The sequence below is a fragment of the Anas platyrhynchos genome, chromosome 13, assembly GCF_047663525.1.
Source record: "Anas platyrhynchos isolate ZD024472 breed Pekin duck chromosome 13, IASCAAS_PekinDuck_T2T, whole genome shotgun sequence".
Taxonomy (NCBI): Eukaryota; Metazoa; Chordata; class Aves; order Anseriformes; family Anatidae; genus Anas; species Anas platyrhynchos.
The window spans coordinates 13,169,889-13,185,777 of record NC_092599.1 but is presented as its reverse complement, the minus strand read 5'-3'; the positions used below and the strand labels follow the sequence as shown (position 1 = coordinate 13,185,777).

Genomic DNA, 15,889 nt, shown 5'->3' with positions numbered 1-15,889 from the left:
GTCACAGATGCAAAAAAAGGAGTAAAGAAATAAAACCCAGTTATTCTCTTAGTCTGTGTACGTCAGTTTAGCCTGTCTAACAATAATTACTCACCTGTTATGAATGAAAAAGTATCCATGACACAGACACGCAAAACCTTCAAAGTAACTGGGCCTCTGTTGGATTGGCCTGTTCAGCTGGGACTGACCAATACTTTGTTTTGCCAATGAAATGTTTTCATTGTAACATGACCATATGCATCTGATGATAATAAATCTCACTCCAGAGTCACCGTCTGCTTTGAGGAACATGCAAGTCACCATTCAGCAGCTGCTGAGAACCATCAAATCACGGTGGTGATTTGGCACAAGCTGCCAAATGGATTAAAGTGACCCATCCCCTTCCCAGCAAATATCTGCACGAAAACAAGCCCGTATCAAAACAACGGCAATAAAAATCCAGTGGAATTGCTGTTGTAGATGGGCAGGTAGATTCCAAAAATAAAAGTCAAAATGGGGATCACAAAGAAGACACAAAGAAAACCATTCTCCATCCTAGCTAAAGCATATGCTAGAACGACAATTCTCTTGTGAGTACTTACTGCCTTAACTCCAAAGCTTTCATTTCATATCACCCAGAATTTTCCAAACCAAGGTAAAAAGACAAATTACACACCTACCATCACCATTTAGATAGCCCAGAAGCAGTGCAGGATTATTAAGTTCTTCAGTTCTGGCAAAAGAAGCAGAACACACTTTATAGGACAGGGACAGCTAAGTGTGGCAATCGCAATCTGCTGCTGAAGCCATAAATCTATCTAAACACAAGAATAACTGAGAATATTTGAGCCTCACAGGTGTAACATCATCCATAGCATGTACTACAGAGAAAAAAAGAGGTCTTAGAGAACTAATATGGAAAAGAAAAACTAAAAGAAGTAAAAATACAGACACTAAAAATCCTTTAAACTAACTCAGAAGACAATCGTTATCCAGACTTCATTTTCCCAGTTTTGACTCCACTCTGTGGTCAGCCAGTCCAGTTCACTTTTGTTAGCTTTTCTGACTGTTTAGTATTTCTGAGGTCCCTTTTTCTTGCCCACAGCAACTGCCACACACCACTTCTAGGTCAGATCATAACGTTCGCTTTTCTTTGCACCAATTCTTGGTCTGCCTAACTACACCAGAGACCAACCAGCCAAGAAAGGGAACTGAAGAATTAAGCAAACTAACAACCAAAAGATGGCCCAGTCTTGGTATAAGTAGCTCGAATCCCCATCTTATTTTTGTGAAGTCTCTCAGGGTCAATCAGAGCAGGGGCAAATGCACGAGGAGGGTCTCACTGCAGCCTGAATAGTGGGGAACTCAGCCTATTTCCCCATAGCTGAACATGCAAATACTTGCAAGTGAGGCCATCGGTCACTGTTGGACCCCTTTAGATACTCAGCCAACAGTGAAATAATGCATAAAAAGCCAAAATTAAAGTTCTCTGCTATAAAATACTAGTCTTTCTGCCATGGATAATATCCAGCCAAAAAAGCTTACCTATCACCTCTTGCTAAGCATGTCACCTCTTCACTTTCCCTCAGTTACTGCAGTAGGTATGGACCATGGAGCATCAATATCCATTCAGCATTTGTTTTGATTAACAAGTCCTGACGATACTGGATCACTGGCCACAACTTGAGATGCAGCTTTCTAGACATCTAGTATGAAAGGCTGGTGTAACAGCAAAGGAAGAACCCAGCAACAGTGCTGTTTTTCTCAAGTATTTCAAACAAAAGCAAAAGGATTTAGCACAACAGTACCATACACAAGCCAACCAAATCAGCCTGATCATTTAATTAGTGGGTAATTTATGTAACAGATCGGTTAATTTTACAAGGTTAACTTGAGAAAGGGGGAGTAATATAGTTGTTTTGTTTCTTAACTGAAGTAAGAGAATGAATTGAAAGGCAGCAGGGATGTGTGGCCTATAAATATCTGGCCTATTTTTAAGGACTCAGCTTTTGCTTTTCAAAAAATATTGCCACAGACCTGTAATACAGACCTATTATCTGACCCTTGTCCAGATGTCAGGCAGATATTTTTCTCCACGGTTCTTATGGCTAACTTCCCTCAAACCCAATTTTTACAGTGACTTTCTTCTGTATCATGTGACTTCTAAACAGGGCTTGCCCAAGCAAGCCTGCTTCTACTGGCACACTTACTGCTTCTGTACAAGCAAAAAAATGTACCTATGAACACACATAGATCTTACACAAAAATATACTTGCATAGTGTTAGGATACAGGGGCCAAATAGATCAGTATCTACTCTGAAAATCTTGACCAGAGAGGTACCATAATTAACGTTGATTCAAATGAATTTCCCCTCCACCACGTTCATGAAAAAAACTCAGAAAGCATCTTTTAGCCAGGTGTTTTATAATATCTGTGACAAGTCCCAACAAGCTTGAAAGTTTATTCCAATCTTTCAAAGCTTAAGTCACAGAAATTGATCAGGAAAGAACATTACACCTACATCTGTGTGAGTGTATGTATACAGAGAGAGGTCTTTTTCATCAGGAAACAAATTACCCTGGTTAACCTTAACAAGCAAGGGAGCCAGAGAGATACTGTCTTAATTCTGGAAGTTTTCTACTCATTCTAGCTCAATGCAGGACATCTCTATGGAGACAAAAGATGCATTTTGTAAGCCTGTATCAGATGGACTAGAACAAATCTGGAGGAACAGCAATGAACAGCTACAGGACAGAGTGCAAGGTTTGCAGTTTATGTTGCTAAATATACATGTAGACTGAATGGAATTTGGATTCATAAACGTAATATTAAAGTCAGAACTCCTATTAAAGAAACTAGATTGCAACCATTCCTAAAAGACAGTTCCTGTCTAGGAAACATCCATACACTTCAGAAATGAAGACCATAAAAAGCAGCAATTATGTGCGGTCCGCTAGTTACTCTTGGCTTGCCAACTGATCCCAGAGGCAGCTTTGCTTGAATACTCCATAAGCTTTACTGAAAAGATTTTGGCATGCTTAAATTACGTCTGGGGCCACCTCTTTTTGTAGGACACCTCCCCAGTCACATTTTATAGATGATAGATAGATCTTTGATCTATCTGATTGATAGATCTTTGCTTGGTACCTTGTGTTACAGCCTGGAACCAGCAGCATTCAGACTGCGTCCTCTGTCACAAATACACATCTCCACTTCAGTCAACACCCACCAGTGATATCACAACACGGTGCCTCAATAGCTGCCAGTTAATCATTGTACAATTCAACATCAATTTCTACTACAAGGATTTTTATAAAGAAAACGTGCATATGCTCACTGAAACTGAACGTAAGAGAAACACAGTGGAAGCAGAGACAAAAATGGAAACTAACGTCTAGCTGAGGCAAGCACTGGATGGCTGGAAAGTAGAAACACTTCGGAAAGAACAGTAATTCCCCCCGCCCCTCCCAACACCCTTCACTGTTTCACAAGGAATTATACTCTTCACCCAACCTAAAAGTTCCTGAACCGAATCCAACCCGTTTAGGGACAGAAACAGTAACTGATGATTCCAAGATTTCAATTGCATCCTTGCACAGAGGACAGGAGGGAAAGCCATGTATGTAAAGCCAAACTACTGTTTTATCTTCAGAATTATAGTGAAATTGTAACAGGAACAGCTACCTGCAAAGACAATTACTTTCCATGGATCTGCTGTCCAGTGTTCTGAACTATGAAGTGAAAGTTTTAACATAGCAACAAGACAAAAAGGGTTATCAGAAATCCATTTTTCCACACACTGTGAAAAATGCCAAAATGTTACCTTCTGGCATTCGTTTGAGAAAAGACAAAGCCAGCTTTCTCATGGGAAATACAAATATATAGAATTACAGAATCACTCAGGTTGGAAAAGACCTCTAAGCTCATCTGGTTCAACTTTTCACCTAGCACTGCCAAGCCCATCATTAAACCATGTCACCAAATTCTGCATCTACACATTTCTTGAAGATCTCCAGGGATGGTGACTCAACCACTTCCCTGAGCAGCCTGTTCTAATACTTCACAGTCCTTTCAGTGTAGATTTTTTTTGTGTTTTAAGGCAATCGTAGGGCACAATAAGGTCTCCCCAAGCGAAACAACCCCAGTTCCCCCAGCCACTCTTCACAGGACTTGTTCTCCAGACCCCTCACCAGCTTCACTGCCCTTCTCTGGGCACGCTCCAGCACCTCGATGTCCTTCTTGTAGCGAGGGGCCCAAAATTGAACACAGTATTCAAGGCACAGCCTCACCAGAGCCAAGTACAGAGGGACAATCACCTCCCTGGTCCTGCTGGCCATGCTATTTCTGATACAAGCCAGGATGCTGTTGGCCTTCTTGGCCACCTGAGCACACTGCTGGCTCATGTTCAGCAGGCTATCAACCAATACCCCCAAGGCCCTTTCCTCCGGGCAGTTTTTCAGCCACTCTGCCCCCCGTGCTACTTGGGGTTGTTGTGCCCCAGGTGCAGGACCCAGCACTTGGCCTTGTTGAACCTCATGCAGTTGGCCTTCCTACCCTCAAGCAGGTCGACACACACACCTAACTTGGTGTCATCTGTGAACTTAATGAGGGAGCACTCAGTGCCCTCACCCAGATCTGCTTTTCTGATGGGACCAAATGAGGCATTTGTAGCTTACGGGTAGTAACTGAACACCTGTGGCTTCACATACTTGCATAACAGCTACTCTTAAGCAAGCGGGTTAATGCCATGCTTCTCACCTGATCTTCTTCTTCATCCTCTTCATCTTCAGCCAAACGCTGCCTGCCCACTTCATACAGTCTGCAAACTGTATCCATGTTCATGGTATCCATGCTCCCTTGATTCTGAAGGGGAAACGCCCACACAGTTAGTCCCAGGCATTCAGTTTTGCATGCATATTCAACACTGTATCTGATTTCAACTACAGAAACACGACTAAAATCCTTCCCTCCCATTTACTAGCAGCTATACAATTAGCACTAAAAGGCAGTCTTTTATTTTCACGGACTAGCTAAGGAGTGATGTAAATACCTACTTTCTGCTTCTGCCATCTATGAGTTGTGCTCTTACACAGACTTCGTAAAACCCTTATTGAATCCTGAACACACTGGGGGTTAGTCCTCACCTAACTGCACAACCCCTTTTCATATGTGCCTCCCTACCGTATCACTGAACTGTATGCCTTGAGAGAAGGCTAAAAATTACCAAAAAGTCACAGAAGACAGCAGTCTGATGGGCCCAGTGGCCACGTGTATATAGCCAGTTCAAGAAACTGAGTACTGACAACATATTAAAGAGCAAAGAACTGGATCCATTAGTTTAATGTGACTTCCTCTCCCCCCCAACAAATGAGAAGTTTCACTTAGTAATTTCTGCTTCAAGTTCTTAGCTTCTGGGATTTTGCTAGGAAAATACATGAGAAAGGAATAGAAAGAGATCCACAGCAAAGCTCCATGGGAAGTCCAAGGCAGACAGCATTTTCCAGGTATTTAATTTCCTATTAAAATTTGCACTACATCATTCATATAAATAGCAAAAAATGCATTTTTGTGTTTCTGAGTAGCAAAGCCACTACAGTTATTTTAAAGTGGGAAGCATTTGAAGAGTCCGAGGCAGAAAAAGATAGCTTTTAAGCATAAACTGTAGATAGACAAATGAATTGAACAGCACCTTTAACACCATCAAAACACCACCACCACTTAGGATGCAAATTTAACAGTAGCAATTCCAGAATCATCAGTTCCAAAGGTTTTAAAAAGAAGGGAAAAAGCATAGCACATAGATCACAGTTAGCTCCTTTACCTCAATGACAGCCAGATAGCAGTCTTTGCTGTCTGTGCACAAATCAAAGATATTCCGCTTTACATCTATGGTAGCTGGAAAACATCATAAAATGAACTCAGTGGTTAATTGCATATTACTTAATGCTTGCTAGAAGACAAAATCTAATCATATATATCTAAAAGCAGATAACTCTGAGTGAAATGGACATTTGTAACAACCTGTAATAAAGAACAGAAGCGTTGGAGACAAAAAAAATAGGTAATTTCTTAATCTGGTCTCCGCAGTGCATCTTCCCTTGATAACAGATGTACTGACTTTCCTAAGCACAGTAAATAACAGATAATCTTCCGAGATAGGTGGCAACCAGAGGACGGAGTTATGAGCTGTACCTCCTTAACAGCAAAAGCCACATTTATGTCTATAGCAGTCATTAGTATAGCTGCAGAAGCTCTGCAAGCTCAAGGCCAAACTGACATTTTAGACTACCAGCATGGGGAAACGCTGGAAGGAAAAGGAAAATAAGATGAAAATAAAAAAGGTCCTTCCTGAAATTACAAGCAATAACATCTTGGCCAAATGACCTACTACCTCAGATTATGTCCTGCTTAGAAAAGAGAAAGGAAAATAAAGCCAGAACTGCTGAGTGGTAGCAAGTAATGAAGTTCACACAGTGAACAGAAGATATTTGAACCTATTTCAGCATTAAACCGACATTCATGTTTTGATCAGAACAGATCATAGCAAAAATTGTTTTGTCACATATGCAGGGGGGAGGAAGAAGTAAATCTTACTAAGAACTTTCAATAAAACTTCAAGCCTCCAGACCAGGCTATTTGTTCCTCTTTTACTCTTACCTATAGGTTTATAATCAGTTGCATTGAATGTCCTGAAAGAAGAGCCAAAGGGACTTCTCATTCTCTCTTCCAAAAGGTCATCTTCATCATCTGCCTGCAACATAGCTGATACAAGGAAAGATTATTCTACAAACCCACCTTCAACTTGTCATTACCTTTAATGAACTTAAGATCAAACCAAACTCTTGACATGAATTTTCTTCATACTTAATAGCTTGGCAAGACCCATTTAAGATCTTCTCTTCTAGAGCTGCCTTTATTACTAGCGATGATCACTGAAGCTTAAACATTGAGGATAAAATTACTTCCTCAAGCATCATCAGCTCTACCATTATACACATTTTCTTTCTCAAAAGGTCGATTTTTTTTTATCTCACAAATGAGTTTTGATATCGTTGATGTTAGAGAAAACTGTCTTTGTCAGCACTACATATAGCATAAACTCCTGGAGGGGAGGGAGTGGAAATCCAGTTCACATATGCCAGAAAGGCCCGCAGCTAGACAGATTTTGAAGCTTCCGATTTCGCTGAACAAATACCTACTTATCACCACCCAGATGTGTCCACGGAGAGCAATTAAGACTGAGAAATCTTACCTCCATACATAACTGTACCAGTGTAGTTGAAGACCACACGACACTGATCCAGTGCAGGTACTGTGTGTAACAAGTGGAAAGTTCGGAGGTCCCACTGAAGAAATCCAGGCTAAGGAGCAACAGACTATTGAAAGTTTCTGTTTCAGTTTCAACACAGTGCTGAACAACTGATTAATTGCTTTCAAGAAACATCATTCCCACCCTCTTACAAATATGACAGTGTCAGATTCTAGCACCATGATCTCTTCAACATATTCAAACCCAAAATGCTGTTACTCAAAACATAATTCCCACTTAGCTTCCCTTTGTTACTGCAGTAGCTTCATGGTAGATCTTGGTAAGGGAGTAGAAGAGAGCAGAGATACCGCCAAGTGCATTAGGAAAAAAAAAAAATCTCTCGAGTATTTCCACTAGGCCAAAATCAGAGGCAGAGGCAGTCTAGATTTAAATTAGCCACTTGTCTGACAGTCCCCACTTACTCCCTTCAAAGACAACAAGTTGTTACTGTTTATAATTTTTAACCCAGCAGACCGTTTATACAACTTCAAACAGCTACTTGGTTTTCAATGCAAATTCTTGGCCTCTCAGCACGTTACCACCATGGCCAAAGGATACAATTTCTGTGTTGACTATGACCTCTAGCCCATTGGGATGGAAAACACCACTGATGGTCATGTTGAATTTATCAAACTTGTGGATGGCTTGTGCTGATCTGACATCCCAGAGGACACCATCATTTAGGACAAGGTCATCTGTGGGGTTAAACGTGGCACAGTTCTTCTTGTAGTTGTTGGCAAGATCTGGGTTAAACAGAGTCAATAGCTTGTTGCCAGTCTGAATATCATAGATCTTTTAGATTAAAAAGAAAAAGAAAAATTAGTCACAATTTGTAACGTACCTGTGCCTAAGAACATCCCATATTATAGATTGTTTCCAGAATCCCCCCAGCCCCATTTTGCTTTATAATTTCAAGCAAGAACATTATAAAGATATCACTTGCTCTGCTACTCTAATAGTTTTTCACAGCTGGAACCAAGTCTCACAACATGATTTGGCCAGTACTTAACTTACTGCAGGTTTGCCAATATATTTAACACAATCAGCATTAGTTCCAAAGAAATTAACCCCATTCTGAAAAGTGGGGCAGAAAGCTGTAGACAAAAGGTACCACTTAGTCAGAGCCTGTTTCAGCAATTCAACTGCTTTCAGAGCAGATGGTATTATAAAAACATCAAAACCCCAAAGCACAAGGGGGTGGGAGGGGTAGAGGAAGGGGTCATAGCCATATCTACAGAAAAGGAGTTAAAATTTCTGGTATTTACACTTACGGGCAACTTTCTATGCTTTGCCCCAGTAAACTGTAAAAAGCTTTAAAGACGACTTGGAAAATAAAAAGGGCTTTACCAAGTACAAAGGGTTTATGACCATCAGATAAATTTGATCTGTAATACCCTGAAGAGCCCAGCCCTCTTTCAAACTCAGAGAAGGAAAAAAAATCTTCAATATTGGAAAGCAATCTGCTTATCAGACAAACACAAAGCACAAACAGATCTGACTTCCAGATAAAGTTAAAAAAAACTGGGCAGGAATGCATGGTTTGCTTAAATGCAAAATACTTCCAAAAATCAAGAGCAATAAATAACTTATTCAAATTATATATGATTTTAGGTTTCACGGCAGTATTTTTATGCAAATGCTTTTTCAAAAGACAGTGTCTCTAATGAATGCAGATTAGCACCGAGGAGCAGAATCACTGAAGCCTGCATCTGTCAAATTTGCAGGTATTCATACAAAATACTGCAGTATTCTATGAAATTAGATCGGTAAAATTAAACTTGCGACACCCATAAGTAAGCTCTAGATTACTGGGGGAAAGAGAAGAATAAGGACACTTAGTAAACCATTTTCCATGGCTGTTGATTGAGCTACTGCTAGATTTTTTATTTATTTATTTTTATTACTATTAATGAAAAATCAGGCAAAGGAGTCAACTTTGGGGGGGAGGGGAAGAGCCTGACATAACTTCTCTTAAACGAACAAAAAGCAGATTTCTGTTGCCCAGTATAACCAGAGAAACAACACACCGCACATTTTTCATGCTACAGATGATTTGGAATGGTCGAGTTTCTACCCTTAAACACAGAGAGAAGTGTTATTTGATACTTCCAAAGCTTTTTCTCTAAAGCTTCTTTGCTCACCCATTATACTCTGTGCATCATAGCACCCCGATCCATTAGTAAACACTCTGTGAGTAATTATATTCTTGTCACAGTTTCACAGCCATGACTTTTAATGGAACTTACATGGGCGATGTCTCCTTTTGTGCCAATGACCCTATCCTGAGAGTGCTTGCTGAACTCCACGTAGTGGTCATCAGGGAAGGAATGCCTGTAGATAGAGTCAGTAAGGAGGTCAAGGAACTGCAGATTCAAACCGCCTGTGTGAACTAAACAGCACCTCGAGCAGAGGTTCCAACAATGCCAAAAACTGAAGTCTAGAAACTAGAAGACTTCCTTTCACCATTGACCATAGCATGCTACCGTGTTCCACTGGCGTTTGTAGGGAAGTATCTATCACAGACACACAGCCTTCACAACACACCAGTTAAAAACCACAAGAAACAAGTTATTAGGCTTGTAACCAAATTACTGCTGCAACAGGGTCTGCCATAAACATAACATTACTTGTAGGAGTGACCTTTAAATGGCTACATGTCTTTTGGTGAGAAAAGACATTTGTAAATACTGAACTCAATTTGACATAGCTGCCTTTGGGATATCCAGGTCTAAAAATTTCAGCATGCAAATTACCATATTATAAAATTCTGTAACTATCTACAAAAAGATTGTCAAGGTAGTTTACTAACATGAGAATAAGACTACAAACATTTCTTTGTCTTCAGGAACAACAGTGATTTTACTCATCTATCTTGCATCAAACAGCACTTCTGGTAGGTAGAATTTTGCTACGGTGCCTGTACTCAACAAAACAGGGAAGATACTAAACAAGAAAAGGAGCATATTTTATTTTTTAATCACAGACATTGTGGGAGCTGTGCTGTCCTTTCAGAGTCTGCTCTTAGGAATTCTGCATATGTTGAATGTTTCTTCTAACTACAATATACCCCCACAGATCAGAGTACACCTACTTCATATCAAAGACAGACTTCATTCCCCACAACGCAGACAGAGGTTGGCTCCATGTAGCAGATGTCAGCAATAAAGATCCATCCTGTATTTCCAGATGGGAGTGGAGGAGGAGAAAAGAAAAAATGCCAGGGAAAACAGAGATTATTTTACCTGTACTCTTAAATTTAGGCTTACAAAATTAATTTAGGAACTGCTGCAGGTCTTGTGCTTGAGAAACTACTTCTGTGGGGATGTCTCAGTATTTGATGTTATGCCAAGGGCTCTTTATGCTATACAGATGAATGAAAACATAACAATGGAACGATCTATGATGTTAATAGCAGATAAAAGCAGGATAACCCCTGCCTGAACTCTGATGCACTGTGAATGGAGTTTATTCTGCTTGTAAATGGGTTACCTCCTGGTTTCTTCCTAGAATCATCTCCCACAAGACTTTTCTTCAACAAAGAATTGTTGCATAAACTCTGGTATTATATCTCACATCTCTCTTAAATGTAGTCACTTTAAGCGTTTTACCACTTACAGACACACACATTATTTATGAAAGCACACAGCCCCTGCATCTTCTCTATTATCTTGGGAAGAAAAAACTACACAGAACTCAGAAAGGTAGCACAGAACTGCTATGAGTACTTTCAGGACGGGCATTAGAGGCCAGCCAGTAGGTACACTTCACATTTACATAGCCAGACAGGCCCAAAATATACCAGGCTTTAGTCTATGAGAACTTCTAAAACTCAGCACAGGTCTTTGATTACTTACCCTGGATGGCTCAAGGTGCGTGATAGCAGAGTTATGGCAGTTGTAACTAGCCTCTTCCTGTCCACTAAATACATTGTAGAGTTTCAACTGCCCTGTGCAAGTACCCAACATTAAGAATCGTTCCCGTGCAGAAAACGCGCAACAGGTAAAGCCACTCTCATCCTCATTTGCTTCCCGGAACACAGAAATAGGACGGAACCTAGAGAAGGTAGAAAAAAAAGGGTCACACCCAAAAGAGAGCAGAAAAGCAAAACTGAACTACCGTGTGATAACATTAAAACCAGTCCTTAAAGATCACATAGGTAAAAAGTTGTAGCTTTCATCTCAGACAAGCCAAGTATCAATTATAAGGCTACTGCTTGAGTGAATATGTGACAGCAGTGTCTACAACATTTCAGGGTTTGTCTTGCATGATTAGGTACTTCTATTATAGCACATCATTAAGTTGAAGCACTTGGAGTCCATCTTCAAAGCTGGATTGATGGAAAACCTGAAAATGCTGTCATCTGGAAAATTATTTTTTGTAAACTTAGTATCATCTTCCAAATTAACCTCAGCAAACAAAGGCCACATAAGGCTAGCAACTTGCTGTGCTGAAAATTAAGCTGCACGATGAAAAATACACATTCCACTGTCCTCCATCTGTCAGTAGGCCTGGGTCCATCAGGAAACCAACCTCAAGGCTGTGCTACACTCTCTTTTAAAGCTGTCATTACATACTTACCTTCCAGAGGAGTACAGAAGTATGAGCTTCATTAGCCAATGCTGCCAATGAATTAACATGACACTGAAAATAGAGTGTGCTTTATGTGCTAAGGGTCAGTATTACGGACAAGAGAAACAGAACAACTTCTGGAATTGCTTTTCAAAGCTCCCCAATTGCCACTGTTGAATTAAAACACTTGTCTGTCCAAGGAGACTCCGCTGTGGGACACCGTAGCCTGACTCCAGGCAAAGCTTTTTGGCACAGGGCACACCCTGAGAGGGAGCAAGAAACGTTTTTCTTCCTTACCTGCTAAATATAAGGTGTCTATCAAAGCAGCCACCATCCACCCCTCCGTACTTCGGAAAGGCTGCCCTGCGGGTCAGCCGTGAGGTAAAGTTAGTTGGCGCTTGGCGCCTCTGTTTTGGCTCAGGACACTGGTGGGGAGTAAAGAGAGAGAAAGGGGGACAGGTGGCAACAGGGTTCTTGCAGCGGGCATGCTGCTCCCTAAGGTACTCTGTGATTATACTGTCCAGCGTGGGTGGGGAAGGAAGGTGTCTGTCCAGCTGCTTTTTGATAGCTGGGCTCTGGCTGTAGGCGCCATGGTCCGATTTTTGTCGCAACACTCTGATTTTTCTGCCGTTGCAGGGAGATGGTCTCTCCCTGACAAAGCTAATCCTGCCAATCAGAGGAGAGTTGCTGGCATAAGAAGGGCCTGGAAGGGCAAGTGGACCTTGGGATGCAGACGGCCTTGCCTGAGCATGGACAGAGGTGGCAGGGGAACCTACGGAAGTGTGGCTACTCAACCGGGCTGAGATGCCATTAGCTATGCGAGGAGTGCGAGGCAGGGCCACGGGAGAGGCAGCAGCCGCAACAGGGGTGAAGGCAGATGAATGAGATGCTGCAGTCATGGGTAGGTCAGCCTCTTTAGTAAGGACAGATGCAGTTTCTCCTAGGCCCTTAGAGATGAGATGGTTCCGAATCAGGAGCAGCAGCTCCTTCTCAGGAAACGTGATCCTTGACTGGGCCACCACATCCGCTTTCTGCAACCGAGCCAGGGAGACATCTGTGCCAATCAGCAAGGGCTTCCCCGAGACACGCTCTATCAGCTCAGCAGCATATTTGCAGAACTTCACATGCTCGCTGCGCTTGTCCTGAAGCACCGGCTCTTTCATCAGCTGCTGAATTTGACAGCTGCTGAAGAGGGGGAGCTTGCTGATAATCTGCCGGACAGTACTGCTGCGTGAGAGCCCCACCAAGGCTTTGCAGGCTAACGCTCGGATCTGATCTGCGTCTGTGATCGGCATCTTTATAGACAGCAATGACAGCAGCACTTTGATGCCATTGTTGGACTGTACCACATTCCACATCTTAGCTAATGTGTGCTCACTGCTCTTGGGGGCCTGAGGAAGCTTTCGCCGAGGAGTTCCAGAGATGAATTTGCCAATGCTGGAGATCCGGTTATCGGGGCCACATACGCAATTGATGATGATCTGAAGGGCTGATTTCTGAATCTCGGCGTCATGGATGAAAAATTCACCCTCAGCAACTCCAAGGATGATACTAATACCTAGTGAGGGAAAGAAATAATTTCTTTAATAATTCCAAGCGCATCTCACACAGTTTAATCAGACAAGTAAGGGAGTCTTCCAGATAACGGGGAGAAATACGTAATTCCTCTTAATTACAGGAATTTTTGAAGTTCATTTTTTCTAACTAGCGTAAGACACATTCCTCTGCCTCCCTGACAAAACATTTTTCTACACCTCATCAGTGAGTAGGCATCCAATCTTTCAGAGGTCAGGCATGACCCAGGATTGCAATCTTTAAGATATCTGGCACAGAGATGATACAGAGGAATGCCTCTAACTTCTGATCACAGAAAGCAACTCTCTTGTATAAATATAAAATTGGAAATGGAGGGGATGAAACTGCTTCCTAAATGAGTCAAGCAAAAATGAAACTTGGTATCTTTTTTTTCCCTCCAGACAGAATTCCAAATGAAATTAAGGTTTCGTGTCCACTTCAGAAGCTCAAATCCGCTCTCAAAAAAAAGCTATTTTGTCCAAAAAAAAAAAATCCCATTTCATTCATGTACTGAATCTGAAGGTAGCCAATTAGAGCATAACTCAAACAAATACATAGCACTAATTGTTCTTCTCACATTATTCCCAAATGTAATATCCTCAGGAGTCCTAAATTTCTAGGAAGCTGAGGGAACCTTATAGTCCCATTACAAAAGCAAATTTTCTTGCATCTGTATTTAATGAGCTCTTGAATAGAAGCGTGAGTCAAAGACCATGCCTTCAAATTTGTAATCCAACCACAGTGCTAATCATGACAGTCTGCTCTCCCATTTATTTGCATCCCTAACAATAGCTCTGAGTACATGAATTATTTTAACCCTTGTCTCACCGCAGATGAGAAACATTTGAAGCAAACACATACCAGAGGCCAACTGATAAGAGTAAGTCACCAGGACCATATTCAACTTACCCACAGTGGAAACAGTAGATCCAGCCTCATCTAACACATCCACAGGTTCTGCCAGCTGCAGCTGGATTTTAGGAACCACAGTCAGGATGGCTAGTACATCCAAAGCGTAGCGTACCGTGTCATTCCTGGAAGTCAGTAACAGAAGAACTTCTTAGAGGTATAACAAGAGTTGTTAAGCAGCATAAAACAGCATTCATTCTACCCTAATCCAACAAAACTGGTCACATCTCATGTTTTTGATGCCTTCTGATGTTAGGATGTTCCTCTCTTAAAGGACTTGTCCTCACAGAAGGCAGTGCTCACATACTGTAACTATGCACACTGTCTCCTGCAGTTTGTCACCATGCAGCCCACCCTGCCCACAGGCTCCTAAAAGCACTGTCATTTTGAATTTACAGGACTAAGATTCCTAACACTTATCCACAAAAGCATTCTAAATTAAGTTTCTCAATCTAACCTAACTCTATATCTCAGTCAGAAAACATGCCTCTCTAAAACAGTTCGTTGCCAATCAAGTAGAAAGGAAGTTTTCTCTGAAACAAAGGGAAATTATAGCAGTAAAACAGACAATCATGACAAGGAAAAAGGCATCAACTTAGGCACCACATTGAGAGAGAGACACATGTGCGGAAAATTAAGAGAACTGTTGAACAAGAGGTGGAAGAGCAGAACAATGCAAGTAAAAGGGGCAAGGTTTGTAAGCCTGTACGGCGAGGCAGGAGTTAACACAGACAGCAATTAGAAAACAGATGCAGAGAATAAGAAACAGGAGAAGAGAAACTACCCAGGAGAATGCAACCTGAGAGAGGGAGGCGGGGAGCGCACAAACAAAACAGATTTCGAAGGCTTTCAAGTTAGGCTAGGCAAGGAGCTCCTTGTATGCAGCAGAAATAAGGAGGAGGGAGCCCTGGTGACAATACAGCTGATGACAACTAGTCCTGGCAGACCGTGACTCACCAGCAAGTGTCTCTAGAGAGGACTACACTCTCACTCCTGGGAGCAGATGCTGATCAGGATAAGCAGAGGCTGGAATTTTGCACCCATTCTCTCTCTATACTGGGGACAGGATACTAAGGGTATCCTTACCTATCAGAGCCTGGTGCAGTTCCCTTTCTTTTGTAAGAGTAAAGATGCTGCAAATTGTTGGGTTTGGATTGGGGGGGTGGGGGGGAGAAGGATGTGCCATAGAAACAGCACAGTATCACGGTGCCCCCAGAGCATGTCCATGGCTAGGACAGGAGCAACTGAGAAGCAGCATCTCAAGGTAAGCCTCTCTACAAACACACTGTGCTTAAGAGCCGGTGGTGTATCATCTAGGGACACTGTTACTGTGCTTTGCTCGAGTTCACCTTCAGATTTTTTTCCCCTCTATCAAATGCTGGCTTGTTGCATATTCACAACTCCTTTGCACCCTTTGCACAGTTGTACCTAATCAGTAAATTTCAAGTACCAGTGAATGAACAAACAACATCCTCTCAAGTCAGCTAGATGTACTACATCCACACAGACATTCCCCTGATTTTCCAGATGGAAAACATAGCTTGAT

General features: G+C 41.7%; 1 protein-coding gene across 2 annotated transcripts in view; it reads right to left on the bottom strand.

The window, feature by feature from the left end:
• Nucleotides 1-15,889, bottom strand: part of DCAF1 (DDB1 and CUL4 associated factor 1) — a 51,034-nt gene that overhangs the window by 12,479 nt on the left and 22,666 nt on the right. For both annotated transcript variants that reach the window (XM_038185798.2, XM_072044489.1), the window contains exons 13-22: nt 14,344-14,468; nt 12,157-13,417; nt 11,145-11,343; nt 10,382-10,464; nt 9,537-9,621; nt 7,849-8,082; nt 7,234-7,327; nt 6,639-6,743; nt 5,803-5,876; nt 4,740-4,844 (exon numbers count right to left, since the gene is read on the bottom strand). In XM_038185798.2, coding sequence (XP_038041726.1) covers nt 4,740-4,844; nt 5,803-5,876; nt 6,639-6,743; nt 7,234-7,327; nt 7,849-8,082; nt 9,537-9,621; nt 10,382-10,464; nt 11,145-11,343; nt 12,157-13,417; nt 14,344-14,468 — 2,365 coding nt within the window. The remainder of the gene's footprint in view (nt 1-4,739; nt 4,845-5,802; nt 5,877-6,638; nt 6,744-7,233; nt 7,328-7,848; nt 8,083-9,536; nt 9,622-10,381; nt 10,465-11,144; nt 11,344-12,156; nt 13,418-14,343; nt 14,469-15,889) is intronic.